This window comes from Podarcis erhardii (genome assembly GCF_964252035.2).
Source record: "Podarcis erhardii genome assembly, chromosome: 2".
NCBI lineage: Eukaryota > Metazoa > Chordata > Lepidosauria > Squamata > Lacertidae > Podarcis > Podarcis erhardii.
In genome coordinates, this window is record NC_138498.1 from 1,286,634 (window position 1) to 1,305,762 (window position 19,129).

The 19,129-nt window shown below is 46.2% G+C and overlaps 1 protein-coding gene across 2 annotated transcripts; it reads right to left on the reverse strand.

Moving 5' to 3' along the window:
- Positions 1 to 8,429: 8,429 nt before the first annotated feature.
- Positions 8,430 to 12,083, reverse strand: LOC309335251 (microtubule-associated protein 1 light chain 3 gamma-like). Of its 2 annotated transcripts, none has more exons than XM_081850123.1 (4): positions 12,011 to 12,083; positions 9,971 to 10,026; positions 9,283 to 9,389; positions 8,430 to 9,103 (listed from the first exon to the last, which is right to left on the reverse strand). In XM_081850123.1, the coding sequence occupies exons 2-4, from the start codon at positions 10,016 to 10,018 to the stop codon at positions 8,932 to 8,934; spliced, it is 327 nt and encodes a 108-aa protein (XP_081706249.1). In that variant the 5' UTR covers positions 10,019 to 10,026; positions 12,011 to 12,083; the 3' UTR covers positions 8,430 to 8,931. The 2 variants fall into 2 exon arrangements, with proteins under 2 accessions (XP_081706249.1, XP_081706248.1); XM_081850122.1 differs by lacking the exon at positions 12,011 to 12,083 and adding an exon at positions 10,403 to 10,515.
- Positions 12,084 to 19,129: the final 7,046 nt, after the last annotated feature.

The window sequence follows — 19,129 nt, forward strand, 5'->3', positions numbered from 1 at the left end:
CTCTAGCCCCAGGAACTGACGGTGCATTTGCATAAAAAGAAACACTCTGGATAAACAAATCTCATTTTGTTTCCCCTGATCCCAACTTGTACAGTCCTTTAAGGCCCCTAACACATCACCCAGCAGGATTTATCAGACAGTATTGACTGAAAAGTGAGTTAAAGTTTTACCACACTAAGCTGCCAGAGGAGTTCAGGGACTGCTTCCGCACTGTCCTGCACCGTTTCCAGATGGCGGGCCTCATGGTGAAGCGGGAAAAGTGTCTACTAGGAGTGCCTCAGGTGGACTTTCTGGGATTTACGGTGGACGCAGAAGGGGTCCACCCGACTGGGGACAAGGTACGGGCCGGGCCATTTGTGATGCCCCAGCGCCCAAGGGCAAGACTGAACTTCAGGCCTTCTTGGGACTATTGAACTTTTACCATGCCTTCCGTCCCCATAAGGCGGTGGTAATGGAGCCCCTACACAGACTCCTAGACAAGTGGGCCCCTTGGGTGTGGGGCCAGCACTAGGAGGCTGCATTCCAGGCAGTCAAGGACTTGCTTGTCTCGAACTCGGTCTTGGCACACTTCGACGAGTGGCTACCAGTGGTGCTAGCATGCAACGCATTGCTCTACGGCATCAGCACTGTCCTGGGACACCAACTCCTGGATGGAAGAGAGGTGCCGGTGGCATATTTTTCCTAGACGCTCACCGCAGCCGAGCGGAACTACTCTCAAATCGACAAGGAGGGTCTGGCAATCGTGAAAGGAGTAAAAAAACCCCCACCATTTCTTGTACGGGCGGCCCTTCACCGTGGTGAGTGACCACAAGCCGTTGCTTGGCTTGTTTGCCCCTGAAAAGCAGACCCCCCAAGTGCTGTCTCCTCGCGTCCTCAGGTGGTCAATTTTCCTTGCCAGCTACCAGTATGCACTGATTCACCACCCAGGGAAGGCGATGGGCCATGCGGACGCCCTCAGCAGGCTACCATTACCAGAAACAGGCCCCGACCCAGCACCCACGCAAGAGGTTATGAGCCTGGAGCTGCTTCCCGACTGCCCCATTCAGGCACAAGAAGTTGTGCACCATTCGACGAAAGATAGGGTCATCTCCTGGGTCATAGAATCATAGAATCAAAAAGTTGGAAGAGACCACAAGGGCCATCGAGTCCAACCCCCTGCCAAGCAGGAAACACCATCAGAGCACTCCTGACATATGGTTGTCAAGCCTCTGCTTAAAGACCTCCAAAGAAGGAGACTCCACCACACTCCTTGGCAGCAAATTCCACTGTCGAACTGCTCTTACTGTCAGGAAGTTCTTCCTAATGTTTAGGTGGAATCTTTTTTCTTGTAGTTTGGAACCATTGCTCCGTGTCCGCTTCTCTGGAGCAGCAGAAAACAACCTTTCTCCCTCCTCTATGTGACATCCTTTTATATATTTGAACATGGCTATCATATCACCCCTTAACCTCCTCTTCTCCAGGCTAAACACGCCCAGCTCCCTTAGCCGTTCTTCATAAGGCATCGTTTCCAGGCCTTTGACCATTTTGGTTGCCCTCCTCTGGACACGTTCCAGTTTGTCAGTATCCAGTTTGGTGTCATCTGCAAATTTGATCAGGATGCCCTTGAGTCCATCATCCAAGTCATTGATAAAGATGTTGAATAAGACTGGGCCCAAGACAGAACTCTGTGGCACCCCACTAGTCACTCTTCTCCAGGATGAAGAGGAACCATTGATGAGCACCCTTTGGGTTCGGTCAGTCAGCCACTTACATATCCACTGAGTGGTAGCATAGTCAAGTCCGCATTTTACCAGCTTCTTTACAAGAATATCATGGGGCACCTTGTCAAATGCCTTGCTGAAATCAAAGTAGGCTACATCCACTGCGTTCCCTTCATCTACCAGGCTTGTAATTCTGTCAAAAAACAAGATCAGGTTAGTCTGACATGACTTATTTTTCAGAAATCCATGCTGACTATTGGTGATCACAGTATTCCTTTCTAGGTGCTCACAGACTGTTTGCTTAATGATCTGCTCCAGAATCTTCCCTGGTATTGATGTCAGACTGACTGGGCGGTAATTATTTGGGTCCTCTCTTTTCCCCTTTTTGAAAATAGGGACAACATTTGCCCTCCTCCAGTCTGCCAGGACTTCGCCTGTTCTCCAGGAATTCTCAAAGATGACTGCCAGTGGTTCTGAGATCACATCTGCCAGTTCTTTTAATACTCTTGGATGCAGTTCATCTGGCCCTGGAGACTTGAATACATCTAAACTAGCCAAGTATTCTTGTACTATCTCCTTAGTTATTCTGGGCTGTGTTTCCTCTGCTTCCTCTGTGTTTCCTGGACTGGGTGTGGAGGGGATGGCCCAACAGCAGCCCCAGGCCAGAATTAGCTGGCTGCACAACCTGCAAACATAAACTGTTGTCCCACAAGGGGTGCCTGTTATGGGGAAGCAGGGTCGTCGTTCCCCAGCCCTTCTGATTGTGGGCTGAGCCAAATCCAATGGAGGGTCAAATCAGAACCAAAAATGGATGGAGTTTGGAGGAGTCCCTCCCTCCCTCTTCCCTCCCTCCCTCTCCCTCTCCTCCACAATCATCTCCCTCTCTGAGCTTCCCCGTCATTCATCTCTCCATCTATTTCAGTCCCCTCCTCCCATTCCCCCCCTCCATTAACACAAGTCTGACCTGATTCCCTGCTGAGGACTCATGAATTCAGGCTGGGGGGTTTTTTCCAAAGGTTCCCATCACAATATGAAAGGAGTCACTTGGGTCTCCCCTCAACAGCAGGTATCAAAATCACCACCACAGGACACTTTAGTGTTTGTCTTGGGCCCTCATGAACTATTTGGGGAAATTCTACATCATCTCATTCCCTTTCTACCCCCACCTCCTTTTTTTTGATAGGTGTGTGAGAAAGTAAATTTAAGTTGCTTTGAGCCTTAGGGTTGGAGCAGGATATAAATCAAAGGAAATAATAAATAAATTGAAAACAAACCATGTATCATGTAATAAGAAGATGGGAGGAATTTCCAGCAGATAATGGCCTATTGGAACCAGCCCTAACCAGCCCCTATATCATCTTCCAAAGCAGACAAAGGCAAAACTAGCTTTCCTCGTCCTGGCTTTTTAAATCCAAAGGAGAAGAGCTTGAGATAGAAATGGATGAGCTGCAGGCTGACAGGTTAAATATATGTTTATCAAAACCCCGACCAAGCAGACACCCGCATGGGAAGCCTCCCAACATCTGCCTGGGAAAGAAGGCAGCAATTGCTGAGGTAAACACTGCCGACAGGATGATAGATAGCTAAGCTGTTGGGCAGGAGAGCTGAACCAATGCAGGTGGATGGGGGTGGGGTGGGGGAGGCAGTGAGGGAAAAGGCGTATGGAACCCCCCCCCCTAAAAAAAGAAGGGCAATGAATGAGGTTGCTGGGTGGGCCACGATCTGAACCCTTGGGAAATTAAAGATGTAAATCCTACAAGATCTATAATTCAACACAATCCACCCACGGTCTACCAGCCAGGCACGTGCACTGCATGGAGATTTGGCAGGGCTCAGTCTTGTGAAGATTGTCTTTTGCTCGCTCTTCAGTTTCAAGGCATTACAGCAGGCCTGAGCAACTTCACAGGCATCCTACTGAATCCAGACCAGCCATGCATTGGCAGAGCCTACTGGGAACTTGAGTAGACCCCAGTTTCCAGGTTGACTGAGCTCCCCCAGCTGCAAATGGACCACCAAGCATGGCTCAGGGGACAGCCAACAGCTCGGTGGGTCACATCCTGTAAGAGGGAAACTGGAGGGAGAGTGTCCCGCCCTCCACCCCCCCCCCCCATCGTTCAGGGCAGTCCAATAAAGCTGGATGATGGAAGTGTCAGGGCAGACAAGAGAAGGCACTTCTCCACACAGGGCACAGCTAAACTATGGAATGTGTTCCAACAGGAGACAGTGATGGCCACCAACTTGGATGGCTTTGAAAGACAAATTCAAGCAGAATAAGACTAACAATGGCTGCTAGCGATGTGGCTCTTCTCTACCTCTACTGTTGGAGGTGGTGTGTCTCTATATACTAGTTTCTGGGAATCACAAGTTGGAAGAGGGTGTTTCTTGCATTTGTATAATTGATAACGGTTGTGAGCACTGTTTGGTGGAAAAGTGGCATACAAATTTAATGCAGAAACCAAAGAAAAACAACCACCACCACAAATCACCACCACTGTAGTATCTATTGTTGGCATCCATCTGTTTCAAAAGGCAATGGAGTTTGCATCGGGGGGGGGGGGGAGTCAAACTACTAGAGAATCACAACACCTGCTGTAGCTGAAGAGACTGGAAACTCACAACTGCTGCCTCCAGGATTCTTTTTGCTCTCTTTGCAGCACCAAAGTGACCTCCCTGGGGCACAAGCCTGGGAAGTGTGTCTGGAGGTCCTTGGATGCCCAGTTCACAATACGTCCCCCTTCCCAGCCTCCCTGATGTGGCCCAAAGAAAAGCAGAGCAAACTGTTTGGCACCAGCTGGGTTGCAGGAGGTGCTATCCAGCTGCCTTAGGGACTCCCGATTTGTGTAGGGTTTACTCCTGAGCCTTTTCTTCTCCTAAAGATATCCCACAAGGCAGTGGGTATGCAGGGTTTACTCCAAAAACCTTTATCACAGTTTTCTTTCTCCTAGATGGGCTGCCTCCCCAGGTTGATGAACTCCATCTGCCCCTCCTTTCCCTCTACAGCAGGTGCAGAAACTGCCTTCTTGACTGTTGGGCCCACTCTTGGTCTTGTCCGCTCAACCTGATGGAGCCTGTCTTCACATTCAGGGAAAGGGTTTGAGACGCATTGGCTACCCAAAGCCATATTCTGGGGTGTGGCTGCTGTCCCATGCTGACAGCTTCTAGCAGCCACAGGTGAGAGCTGAGTGTAGGGTGGGGACCAAAGCTGGACAAACTGCTGCAGAAGGAGCACAACGTGCCCCCCACCAGAGGCACTGTCCCTCCCTTAACACCCTTTACACCTGCCACCCCTACCATCACTGATGGAAGTCAGCACTACAAGATATGATGATAGCCCCCAGCTTACATACCTTTTGAATAGAATTAGGTACATTAACATGAAGGACAAGTCTATTGATCACTGTTAGCCATAATAGCTAAATAGAGCTTCCATGTTCAGAGGCTGTATATCTCCAACTACCAAGTGCTGGGGGGAAACAGGAAGGGGTGACTGTTCCCTCCAGGCCTTTCTTAGCTGCCAGAGGCAGCTTTGAAGATATAGGAATCACACCTGGGACCTTCTGCATGCAAATCAGATGCTGTACTTCTGAGCTATGATCCATTCCTGTGGCTGCTGGACTTCAGCTCCCATCAGGCCCAGGCAGTGCGGCCAGTGGTCAGGGATGATGGGAGCTGTAGTCCAGCAAATTCTGGAGGGCCACGGATGCCCTCCTCCTGGACTGAATAGGCTCTTCGTCTCATCTAATCAGTCCATGTTATGTTCTTAAACAAATGTTAACACACTTTGTAATTTGTCTCTCAGCCAGGCATGCCAGCAAAAACCGCCTCCTCTCTTCCTATTAGTTTCCACACTTCAGGCTAATTTTAGAGTAACATTTACGAATGAACATGAAATATTTACCCCCACTCAGCGTGCTGTGGCACTCGAGTGCAACAGAAGCGTGAAACAGGGAGGAGGTGTTCCACCACATCACTGTCAGCTGGGAAAATTGTTCTCAACCTCCTCATGATGAATGCACCACACTTAGCTTCTTTTTTTTAAAAAAAAAGAATGGATGATTTTTGGATGCGTGTTCAGTTGTGCCTTCTCCCCATAGCAATTTGAGACAGAGTTTAAGCTGAGGCAGGGTTCTTTTTAAGTGGCAGAACAGAGAGTTAACAATGAGCTCCTCTGAGCATGTGCAGAGAACACCAAGAGGCCATCAAAGTTGTATGTTCAGCTCAAAGCCTGTCTCAGGTTTCCATGCAGGCTTGAGGTTTAGCTGTGCCTGCCTGCCTGCCTCTCTCTTCTAAATGCAGGAAGAACTCTGCAGGATCCGACCACAGGTCCTTTGAAGCCCAGCCTCCTGTTTCCCAGATCTGCCAATCAGATGCTTCTGGGAAGTCCACAAGCGGGGTAGAAAAGCACCCACCACCATTCCCATTGAACTGGCATTCAGCCATTGGCCAAGACTCTTTGGGCCCCTCCATCTCTTTTTGAGCCCCCCCCCCCCCGTTCAGGCTGAATACAAAGCTGGGTGCAGAGCAACGTCTGGATGTCACATCAGGCTCCCTCAATAAGCCTCTGCATTCAGTGGTACACTATCTCTGAACACAGAGGCTCTTTTTAATCCACCATTGCCAAAAACCATAGATAGACCTACCCTCCATGCAGTTTTCTGATTCCCTTTAAAAGCCAGCTATGGTGTGTGTGTGTGTGTGTGAAATTAATTACTAATCAGAGTTCATTAGGAGACTACAGCAGATATCACCCACATGTAACTTCTCTTCCAAGGGGCTACTTTACAAAATGGAGGCTTGCGTCCCAAGTAGCACTAACTCTCTTGTTCCGTTAGTGAAAGGGTTTACTCTTGCACAATGGAACATTCCTTTGTCTCCTCCCCCTTCCTCCAAATATGTTCTTAGGCTTCCCTCAACCTCTGGACCAGATTTAGGGAGGCCATGGGATGCGTGGGGGGAAGTTTCATTGCACAAGCTTAAATCCTTGCATTAGCAGAATAAAGGCATCGTTTACTGCCCTCATTCAAAACGAGTAATGCTGCTGCAACTTACAATTGGTCAATTGGTTAGTGAAATCCAGCAGATTCATAATTATTGAATATATCATATCCTGACTTCATTCCAACCAAGTCACATTTTCACAATCAAACTGAGATTGTTTATGAATTAATTTGATGTTCTGCCCCTGTTTTTAATAAAGTTTAGTAAAGTTACAGCAATATGCAGAGGTGTGAGGGATTTAAAATCATTCCCCCCCCCAACTTCCTTAGAGGTAAAGGCATCTGTCAGGGGTAGGAAAGTCCACACACTTTCCGATCAGGACTAGAAATGTCTCTGGAAATGGTACTGAGTAGGGGGCGAGGAGGAGATGGCTGCCTTGCATACTGAGCGCTTGGACTATATCATATTCCTATAAACTGAAACCTAGTTTGAAATCTTGGGAACCATTCTATCAGTGCAAGCACTTCAGCTTGCCAGATGGACTAGTTCCCCCTTTTCTGTCCCTCTCCTGACTCTTCTCCAGAGCCAATTGGGGTAGGAGGGCAGGGAGAAGAAAGCAGGGAAAGCCCCATTGTGCTAATGGAAGTTCTCGCATGGGCTACCGGGGCTCATTTGTTCAAAATGGCCCCTTGAAGAATCACAGAAAAAAACCCTGTAGACTTGAAAGGGGCCACAAGAGCCATCTAGTCCAACTCCTTGCAATGCATGAATCTTTTGCCAATGTGGGGCTCAAACCCATGACCTTGAGATTAAGAGTCTCCTACTCTACTGATTCTGTGCACTGCTCTGGTTCGCCAGAAGTGGCTTAGTCCTGCTGGCCACAAGACCTGGAAGCTGTACGCTGGCTCCCTTGGCCAATAAAGCGAGATGAGCGCCGCAACCCCAGAGTCGGTCACGACTGGACCTAATGGTCAGGGGTCCCTTTACCTTTACTCTACTGATGGAGCTACCTGAGTAACAGAATTTCCAAATGAATTTATAAATGCTAGATTTGTACCTCACTGAGCAAATGACAAACTGTGATGGAATCATTTTGCCCATCGCTGCTCATGCTGCTATAGAACAGAGACGGGCAACCTGTGGGTCCTCCAGAAGATGTACCTGGAGTACAACTCCCATTATCCCTGGCCACTGGCCATTCTGACTGGGGCTGATGGGAGTTGGAGTCCAAGGACCCCTGGAGAGCCACAGGTTCTGTCAGTCTTGTTCTAGCCCCACAAAGATGAAAGAGACCTCTCCAAGGGCTTGCGCACAGGACCCAGGGACAAAAGAACCCCTCATCATCACCATCGCCAAAATTTGGGAGGAAAGAGATACAGAAAGAATACTTCTAAGGGAATCTTTCATTTCTCTTTTATGCTAGGATACATGTTCATATCCATAGAAGCATTTGATTGGAACTGCTCTTCAAAATGCTCTGCCCCCCCCCATTTTTGGCAGACATAAAAGCCCTCTCCACCCTATGCCAAAGTATAGGAAGGTCAGCTTTTCTGTGCTTCAGCCCCTCCCCTTTTGTGCCCAGATTCTTCTTGCTTGCTTAGCAAGGAGAGCAAAAATCAAGCCACCTTTACCTCCTTTTTTTTTTGAAAACAAGAGAAAGAGAGAGAAAAGACTCAGTGTCTTTAATAACCACTCACTTCTCCTGTGGGGAAGAAAGAGCCATACTCGGATCAGGTGAGTGTAATTGTGCCCATTTATTTCTTTATTGCAGTCTTGTCAGAAGGCTTTTTTTTAAAAAGGGGAAGAAAGAGATGAAGTAACAAAAACAGCTGTGTGGTTAAAATTTCCACTTGTGGAACCCTCCAGATTCCCATTAGGCCAATCAGCTTTGTTTAAAATAAGAAAGAAAACCAGACAAAAGTTTCCTGTGCAATAGTAGTGATGCTCTTTTTTATATCTATGTCTATATCCGTCTGAAGCGATAAGGGAACAAATTAGTTTAAAAGAATAAGCTGGCAGTGGGTTAAAGTAATGGCCCTGCAGAGTTGGTTAAGAAAGTACATGACCCTAAAATACACCCTGTCATCTGGGCGTCTTTTCAGGCACATACAACATAAAAGGTAGTTCAGTTGCTTCAGGGACAATGACAACAAAGCAGAGCCTGCCCGATGGTGAATACTCTTCTCCCATGCCACTCTTACACAAAAGCAGTTTAAAAATCCATGTTGTGATAACTATGCCTCAGAGAGAAAGGGAGGAGGGGGAGACTGCAGAGGCCTTCCTTGGAATGGGCTTATGGGCCAATATCACCAAACGTATCTTGAGATGCGTAGGTAATGTAGAGGAAGCCGTCGTCATCTTTGTTGGCTTCGTAGACCTCCGAAACAGTCAGGCTCAGGCAGGGCAGGCTCTTGTTGTCCACCAGCAGGTAGAAGGCTTGAGTGGCTGTCAGGGACAGGCGGGCCCTAGAGAGGGGAAGGGAGAGGATCAGTCCAAAGGCCAGTGGAAGGCTGCATTTTGGCTATGTATTGTTTCAAAAGGGGCAAGGTGGGTACGCAGGTGTACCTTTAAGTGCAAATGGAATTAATTGTCTTTCCCATCTCTCTCTCCCACATTACCACAGTATGTGAAAACTCTTCCCTACCTCAGACTGTAGACAAACTGAGACATAGATAGATCCCCTGAAACCAGGAATTTGACCCGGCTCAACTGAGGAAGTGTCTTCTCCTTCTGGTAACGCTCAAGCACCACCTGTGTGAGAGGAAAGCATTGGACAATGTCAAGGCACATGATGGAAGCTCCATTGCTGGATAAGCAGGTGTGCTCTTAAGAATGGCAGCCTCTTTAGGAACCATATATAAGTTCCTTCAAGTTCCTCAGAGTAGAATTGAGGGTACTATGTTCAGTAAATGAAAACTTGCAATAACTGTGGGAGCCCCAAGCTCGCATCTCTCAGAGTCTCTTTTGCTCTTAGAGTCTTAGAATGGCTTTTGAGGATTTAGCAAAGCCTCAGTCCAGATTATGCATTCTCAACAGCTTCATGTGATCAGGAAAGACTAAGCAGCTCATGAATTCCATACTCAGTTCAGACAAGGCCACATTTGTACCACACACTTAAAGCACTGTGATACCACTTAAGAGACCCATGGCTTTCCTCAAAGAATTATGGGAGCTGCCATTAAGGGTATTGAGAGCTGTTAGGAGGCTCCTATTGCCCTCAAACAGGTCCTAGAGTTCTCTGTGAAGAGGGATTTATTACCAAACTGCTGTGGGAATGATAGCTCTGTGAGGGAATTCCCCCTAGAATCTAGGTAGAAAGAGAGGAGGTTTACCGGAATCTTGCTTGGATACTTTGTCCTGATATCAGTTGTTTCCTGCATCCGAGAGGCTAAAAATGAGATTATGACAGATAAAAGTCATCAGAAAGAGTTTTGGAAGTTTCAGCTCTACCAAGAGGAAGACTATCACATTTAACACTTAAATGCCACTTTGAGCTTCTTGAATGAGAAGCCGATAAGAAATAGGGTAGTTTAAAAGTCAACAAGACCTGCCAGTGGAAAGACAGACAAGCAGGTGTCATTCACAGGGAAGACAGAGAATCCAGAGACAATGAGATATGCTGGGAAAATGCTAGAAGGGTGTTATATTTAGCTTAAAAGGAAATAGTCAGAAAGATGCAAGTGGAAAATTAGTAGAAGTTCCTATTTATAATCCAGAATCATATCTCCCACCTCATCATTCAAGTTCATCCCTCAGTTTTTTACCTAAACTTTTCCTCTGCTTGAATGGACGGTCGTCACTCTGGAACCTCAACATCTTTCTTTAAAAACACAAAAGACCCTTTTCTCCCCCTCACCGGCCCTTTCCACTTCCACTCTACAGCACTAACTCAACAGAAATTACCTTGGCTTGCCTTCATTTAAGAGAAGGCTGAGCAGCCTGGGTGGGGCTGGAGCCTGCCTCAGACCTAATGATTGTCACCTGCTGGTGGAAGGAAAGATGAGTAGAGGGGAAGCCTACAGTAGTGGAAGGAGTATTGGTGCACACTTGAGCAATAACCCTGCCAGTTCCTCCTTTAGGATGGAGACAGCCCTATTTTCTGATAAAAACACTGTCTCTGCCTTGCCTTTTGGCAAGATGCTGGAGATGCTTCTCCACCCCACAACACTAGTATGCATTACTTATACGTCTGCTACATTTCTTTAAATTTCAGCTCTTCCCTCTTTGGATAATCTGCAGAGTTTACATTTTGGTGGGTGGGGCTTCCCATGCCCATATGCATGCAAATAAATTAATGTACATGAAACCCAGAGGCTCCTTGCTCCCACCTAGTGCCCCAGAAGGTGGCAGAATGCGTTTGAGTTGCAGGTTGCAACTGTTGAAGAGTAAGTGCAACCTGTGTGATTTTCATTCATAGAATTGTAGAGTTGGGAGGGACCCTAAGGGTCATCTAGGCCAAGCCCATGTAATGCAGCTATCTTGCCCACAGCTGTCCTTGGGCGGGCTTGAATCACCAACCTCCTGGTTAACAGCCAGACACACTGGTCCATTGTACCCCAGGAGTGCACCATGTTCTCACAGAGGCCAAGCAGATCCTTGTGGGAAGCCCATGAGCAGGACCTGGGTGCAAATTCACTCTCCCCACTTGTGATTCCCAGCAACTGGTCCTCAGGCCCATACTGCCTCCAACAGTGGAGGTGGAACATAGCCATTGCGGCTGGTATCCAATGAAAGCCTTATCCACAGTCAATGCATTTTATATATATATATATATATATATATATATATATATATATATGCAGGTTTTGGTGTCCTCGGGTGTCTTCCCGTGTAAAAGTTGGGGTGTCTAGGCGACGTTTCGACGAGGTCTCACTCGTCATCTTCACCAGCCTGAAGATGACGAGTGAGACCTCGTCGAAACGTCGCCTAGACACCCCAACTTTTACACGGGAAGACACCCGAGGACACCAAAACCTGCATTCCTGTACCCGTGAAAATCTACGAAAGCATATATATATATATATATACACATACACACACACACACACACTGTATATAGACACCCAAGAAAACACAAGGAGAGCCTTGCAGTTGCAACAAGGAGGTATGTGTCCCAATAAACTTGCACAGGGTTGGGCAGCAAGGTTGTGGCTGAACTTTTGAGGGGGACAGAGGCCCCTGCACCTTTAACACTTTTGTGAAAGAGGGAATTTCTACCAGTGTAGCTTACATGACAAGATGCACCTGCTGAAATTTTCTCCACCACTGTTAAAGGAGCAGGAGTGCCCCCTCTCCTCTTTTCCATCTGACTACCCTAGCACAGGTTGTGCACATTTTAAAGACTCTTGTGGCCTGAACCTGTGCATACTTACTTGGAAGTAAATGCTGTTGAATTCAGTGGGTCTTACTCCTTTAATTTGCCATCACACTCTGGAAACTAATCTGTGGTGAAAACTGGTTATATTTGGCTGTCACAGAATGGTGAATCTGGGCCAATGTGCCTTGAATGTGTTAGATGTTGGTGATCACTCATGTTTTATCAATGTAACCTTCCCCAAGCTGGTGTTCACCAGATGATTTGGACAACTCCCATCAGTCCCAACCAGCATGGCCAATGGTTAAGAATTATAGGAGTTGTAGTCTGAAACAAATGATGGGTACTAGATTGGAGTAGGCTGCATCAGTGCAATGTACTGCTCATGGTACAGGATTGCACCCAACCCACAGCTGCATTGGTTTTCCTCCTGCCTGCCCATGCTCTGTCCAAACACCCTCAAATGCCTAATAGTTGGTCTTCTCAAGTTCCTAACAAATAGCAGTGCTTGAATTATGAGGGGAAAGGAAGGACCTAATGAAATCCACAACCTCATGGGGTGGGGCAACTTTTTAACCTGAGGGACACATTTCTTTCTGTGCAACCTTCCAGGGGCCACATGGCAGTGGTGGGTGGGACCAGAGGCAAAAGTGGGTTAAGGTGGATTTTACTGTTGTACAGTAGTCTAGTTCCTACCCTTTTCTGTCCGCCATCCCACTCTGGTCAGTGCCCGAAATAAGTTGATTCATTCATCCTCCATCCAGACAAGGAAGAAGCATGACCAAAGCTCTAGGAGACATTTCAGTTAGGTAAAAATGCTCAAGTGGGGTACAAAAAGGTGTGACTTGGGGAGAACCTAGAGGGTAATAGTGAGAAGTTAAGAGGGCTGTATGCTGCCTCCAGACCTGAGGTTCCCCACCTCTCCTGTAGCTAATGGTACATTTTAGCCAAAATGAAGACCTCCTCCTAGCCTTCTAAAAAGAGCAGGTGTGTTTTGGGGGTAATCTTGGTCTCCCTGCTATCTGAGTACAGCAAAACTTGCAGTTGAGCCAGGTATCTATTGTTCTCCCTTCACTATTAATTTCTGAGCCTCCTTTGAGGATTTCTGAGAGTTATTAAGTGGCAGAGACAAGGGTGGTAGAAGATTGCTGGGGAAACACGCAAGGGTCCCCAGATGTGGATGAGGGTTCTGTATTCTACAGCATTTCATAGGCCCTTGAATCAATGCAAAGAAAATTGGGTGGAAGGTGGAAGGAGGAGATGATAGCAAGAGCGAGGGTGGTTGCCACAGCAACAGCACAAGCTCATTAACAGATTAGATAACCAAAAAAAAAAAAAAAAAAGGATTGGGAAATAAAAGATTCAGAGTTGCTCTGAGAGGAAGAGAAGGTGGGGAGGTGTGTTGCTCTTCTCCTGTGAAACAGCTTGTTCTCCAAAGCGAGTGTACCTGTATGTTTGTCTTGCAAATCCATGAAAACTCTTTAAAACTAGGACGGAGTCAAAAGGCTCTTTTAAAGAGTTTTTACTTCTTCCACTCCTACTGTGTATTTTGGAAAGATGTTGGTCTGTCTGTTTTTTATAAATCTAGGCACCTCTTAAGATATTGTAACTCAATTTTGCATGGTGTTTCCTGGAATGAAGGAGCAGATTTTTTTAGTCTATATCTACATACAAAGTGATGTCATTTTGAATTAGGATGGCAGACTGAATCTTTCAAAACTGCACTGATTTTATTTGGTTTCTTAGAATTCCTGAGTGATGCCAGGTGTGAGACTGCTAGTCTTTTATAGATATCAATTCACAAGGGAAGCACAACATGGCTAGTAAGTTTTATCTTTCTATTTGTAAAGTAGATGTTTGCATCTGGACTGACTGGGTACCAAACCGGGATGGGAGGGAGAGAGCCTCAACCAATGAGAGAGATTCACCAGCCTTGCAGAAAAAATACAGAAGTTGGAATGACAGTCTCTCTCCATTTAAACAAGGGGCTATTTTTAGTTTATTGCATTTTTATCATGCTCTGAGCATCCTTAATTCTATTCTCACAAAAGGTATAGGGTAGGCTGAAAGATAGTGAGTGGCTCAAGGTCATCTCGGACACTTTGTGGCTGAGTGAGGATTTGAACTCTGGTCTCCAGGATTAGCATCAGTACCCAGTACCCAGGCAGTTCCCAGTGCCCTTGCTTTTCTGACTATTGAATCCCATTGAAACCAGTAGAATGTAGTTCTGTGTGGACATGCATAAGATCAAGCTGCAAATCTGGAAGCAAGAAGGGCACACTCTTTTTTCATCATTAAACTGCCTAAAGTTGCAGCCTCTTCATAATTCTTCATAGTTTAGAAGTTTACCCATATTTTGTTATGAGAAATGAAATCCCAATGGGCAACACATAAATATCGCATGAATGATGAATCACTGATTATGTATCCGCTGCTGTGATGAATTGAATTGAATTAAATGGAACATCTTCTGTGGATATTGCTGTGCCAATGTGATGCCAGGCAGGGACATCTCCCCTGATGCAGGGAAATCTGAGCACAAGCTTATGCAAAGCGGGAGATTTTCTAGGAAGAAACTCCCACCCAAATTATAGGGGAAATTGAGTCTGGACTTCCCAAGAGCCTTTACACGTGTCTACACTATAGACTTAAAGTGGCTCATCTGTCATTCTCCCCCCCCCACCCTGAATGGTAATGCTGTGAGTGGGGCTAGCTACAAGACAGGAGCTGTGAATGCAGTGCTCTCCTGACTTTCATCATCCTTAACCATTGACCCTGCTGGCTGAGAGTGATGGGAACCAGAGTCTAACAAAAATCTGGAAAATACAACATGGGTTAATAAGGTACCTGGGGCCTTGAAGCAAAGCAACCTTTCCCAACTTTATGCATATCGTCCAGACATCGCCGAACTCCAGCTCCTTTCAGCCGCAGTCAGCATGGCCAATGGTCAGGAATGATGGGAGTTGTAGTCTAAAACATCCAAAGGGAACCAGATTGGGGGAGGCTGAACCAGAGACCCAAACAGGAGCCAGCTTTGTTCCAGATTATACTATTTTCCCATCTAGCTCTGCATTGCCTACTCTGATGGGCAGGAGCTCTCTGGGGTCCCAGATAGAGGCCTTCCCTGTAATGGTTGTCTGATCCCTTTAACTGGGACCTTCTGGAGTGGATGAGGGAACTGTCTGAGTGCTTATACTGAGGCTCCTCCCTAGACCAAAGCACTTTTCATCCAGAGTTTTCTCCCCCTGGCTGATGTCACAGGAAATACTAGATCAAAGGTGGCAACCTGAGCCAGGACCCCTCTCCAAGGCTAACTGTAAACCACTGTTATCCTGACATTTGAATTCTGTTCCTTTCAGTCTTGCGATTTAATGAGGAGCTGATGTCAAAGCAGGCTCCATAAACCTCCTCAGAAACCTCTTCATTCAAATGCCACAGGTATAATTCACCCGCGCTGCAAGTTCACAAGACAAGTGGCCTTTTGGAAAACAAATGAGGGCCCATTATGCTAACAAGCTTCCTCCCTTTCCTGAGCATTATTGATCTGAGGATTTTCTACCCAACTTCAATTCAAGGTTGGGTAAAACTGGCTGGCTGGAGCAACCTGAGATTCTCCAGAGACTTGAACTTGTGTCATTAGCCCCATTTATGTGCTACTTGCATTCATGCGCAGCGTGGCTACGTGGACAGCAGAGCAGGGCCAGGCTTTCCATTTGTGTGTGTGTGTGTGTGTGTGTGTGTGTGTGTGTGTGTGTGTGTGTCCTGTTTTGCTGCTTGAAGTGAAATGGGAAGTGCTGCCCTGCCCTGCCACCCCTGCCACCTGCATCACCCACCCTGCTGCCTACTCTGCCAGCATTGATGCTGATTTCAGGTGAGACCTCAAGTGCTCCACAAGATCTTGGACGACTTTGCTTAAACCTCACACAAAATCAGCAAGATCTCACCCAAAATTAGTGCCAGTGCCATTTCTTTGCCAGTGGAATCCATGGGGGCACTGTGTGAGGAGGTGTGGCACTCCTGCATTTAGTCCTATTGCCCTGGATGTTGTTGCTCCTTCCTGCAACAATGTCTTGCTTGTGGCCAATTGCAGAGAGATTCTGCTCAAACACCCACTTGTGCAACACTCTGGGTGTTGTTGGTCTACAACTCCCATAATCTCTGATCAGGTTGGCCAGGAATGATGGGAGCTGGAGTCTTGCAACATCTGGGGTGGGGCAGAGGTTCCCTACCCCTGGTGTAGGGGCACCCAGTTTCCCAGCTGTTCCAATTGTATGAAGTTCCTACACTGAAGGAGGTGCTTGAGTGCTGGAATTTCTCTGTAGACCTCTGTGCACAAGATGTGGTTGTTTCAGGATGGAGTCATGACATTGGGGGTGAAAAGGGTGACCCTGCTCTGTTGTCAACATGGCTAAGTCCTACATGTGAGTAATGTGTGAATTGGGCTATTGGGAAAACCCTTTTCAGAAACTGTATGTTTCCATTCTGGGACACGGTAGCTGGGTTTGTTGAGAGAACCTGTGTTTTTGCAGGACACTTGGTTGGATTGTAGGCTCCAAAGGGTGGTATGCAATATTAGTCATACTCAGTGTAAACGCACTGGGCTGGATTCAACTAACCAGTCCCACTAGCAGAAGCCCTGCACAAGGACTTCTGTTCATGCAATGGGGCTTTCTTATTGGCCTGTGTCCCCCCAAACATTGGCCTGTGTCCCCAGGGGGTTGGTGTTGGGAGATTGTGACGTCAAATTCCTCCCATTGAAATAAATCAAATTGTTACTGGAGTTAATAGACAAGTCCCTAATTAGATGCACAATTCTCTATCCTGATCTCACCACTACCCCACTTTCCAGTCTGCAGGTAGCCTTTCCTCTTGGTGCCGCCTGAAGTAGCACAAGGTAATGTATGGCATATAAGGCTTAAAAACACAACCCTGAGTTATTTTTAGAAATGATGGGATGAAAATGTTGCCAGTGAAATAAATAAAAGTCTTGGAGCCTTTGGCTTGGTATTAGCTTCAACTGTCAATTATGCCTAACAGCATCCTGGGGAGAATGTTGATCCAACTTATTCTTAATAAAACCCAAGGGAAGCAATTCACTCCATGAAGTTTGGAAGTCCTTTTGCCTTGTAATAGAGGGTGTCTTCCTCCTTGACACTTCTTCACGCTGATCTTATTTCCTGTAGTGTAGGGCTCCTCCAGAGGACCTGTTTATTCAGCATTCACCCTGATTTGCTTGCACAAAGCTTTTGCAGTGGTTTGACCATGTCCTGCCTTTATTAAGCATTTGTTCTGACTTGTTTAGGGGCAGTTATAGGACAATGAGAATTCATCCTAATTTGATTGTAGGGTGTCATTAATTATTCATGCACCCTAGTCAATGCAATTCCTCATCACTTTCCAAATCACAGAAAGGCCATTCTTTTTTGAAAAGTGGCTTTGTCATCCTAGGGCAGCAGAGCTCTTCAATACCACTTTGACTGCACAAAGCTAAAGTTCCAGTCTGCATCCGAATCCCTTCCACAAAATAGCGACACTCTGCAGGCATCCTTAAACCCTCTCAGGCTTGTCCCCTTGCCACAAAGTGTTCCTTGTGTCTTACATCACAGCAGGCTTGTGAGGATGGGGGGAAATCCATTTCCTCTTTCTGTTTTAGCCTCTTCTTCTAGAAGCTTAAGAGGCCAATTCTCCATGCACATTTACTAATAGATTTGCTTTCACAACTTGTAATTGACTCACTTGCCTGCCTATAAACCACAGCTGATGGATTTGTGGACTTTGCTCCTTCCAGTCCTCTGGTCGGAGAACAGCACAGCCTTGATGCATGAAGGAAGGGATATGCCTAGCTATTCGGTGGCAGAGAGCCAACTTTGAATATTTTGAGTTATTTCTCCCATCTCTCTAATAATAATAATAATAATAATAATAATAATAATAATAATAATAATAATAATAAATTTTATTTATATCCCGCCCTCCCCAGCCGAAGCCGGGCTCAGGGCAGCTAACAACAATAAAACAGTACAAAAGTACAGCACAAACAACACTCTAAAATCATTCATTATAAAATTAATTAATATGCTTGATTTGTCTTACAGTTATGAATCAGTGAAATGCAATAGCTTCAAGTGGGCAAGGGAGATCTGAGCATTGACGTATCCTTCCCTGTGAACATTACAGATGCAGCCTCAGCCTCAGGCAGTGCCTGCCACAGCCATTTTACTGCCTGAAGCAGAGCCCAAATGGTACTCCTCCCCCGTAGGAACAACATTTTCCAATCCTGCTGCACTATTTGGACACCAATTACTGCCACCATATGTCCCCTTCATGGTGCCATCTGAAGCAAGTAACTTCACTCGGCTGCATGGCAGGGCCAGCCCTAACTGAGGGTTGGAGGAATGGCTAGCCAATCAGGCCAATAGCTATGTGCAAGGCAGAAATTCAACAGGCAAAGCTTCCTTAATTCCTGCACCACCATGTTGTGGGGAGAAACAATACTTGCTGAATTTCTGACTGCCATGTGGTTACTTAAGACAGATTATTAAGATTTTGGAATGCAGAAAATTAAAAATATATATAAAAAAGAGGGAGCCATCAAATCTAGCACATGAGGAGGCCACTTTAGCTAAACTGTATAATTTAGTATATTAATAATTGGTTTTAATAATTGTATTAATTGGATAAAATTGGCATTGTTATAATAAAGCTCTTATTGGAACGATGACAAAGGGTGCTTCCAGGCAGCCTGTTTATTGAGCATTCATGCTGATTGGTTTGCAAGGCAAAAGCGACAAGGCTGGGTATTTATTCTTACTTGTTTGTGGAGAAGTTAGATGATGATGTGTCAAGGCAAGTGTTTCTTCGCACTTTCCAGTGCAATTTCCCATCACACTCCTCATCACAAAAAGCCTGGCCTTTAGGGGAAGGAGGTTTGTGGCACAAGACCTCCCAATCGACTCTAATTGTGTGACCTGAATTTGCCAGCATGTAGCTGAATCCCACCTGACTGAGAGTCTGGAGGTACCCATAATATTTTAATTTTATTTTATTTTGCCAGAAAAGGTTATCATCTCTAACAGACATAACAGCTCATATAGGAATCGTACCTCTGCTTTCATTTTGGCATACAGCTCAGTCATTTTATTTCATCCATTCTTGCTGGGAGCGCTTGACTGCCTCT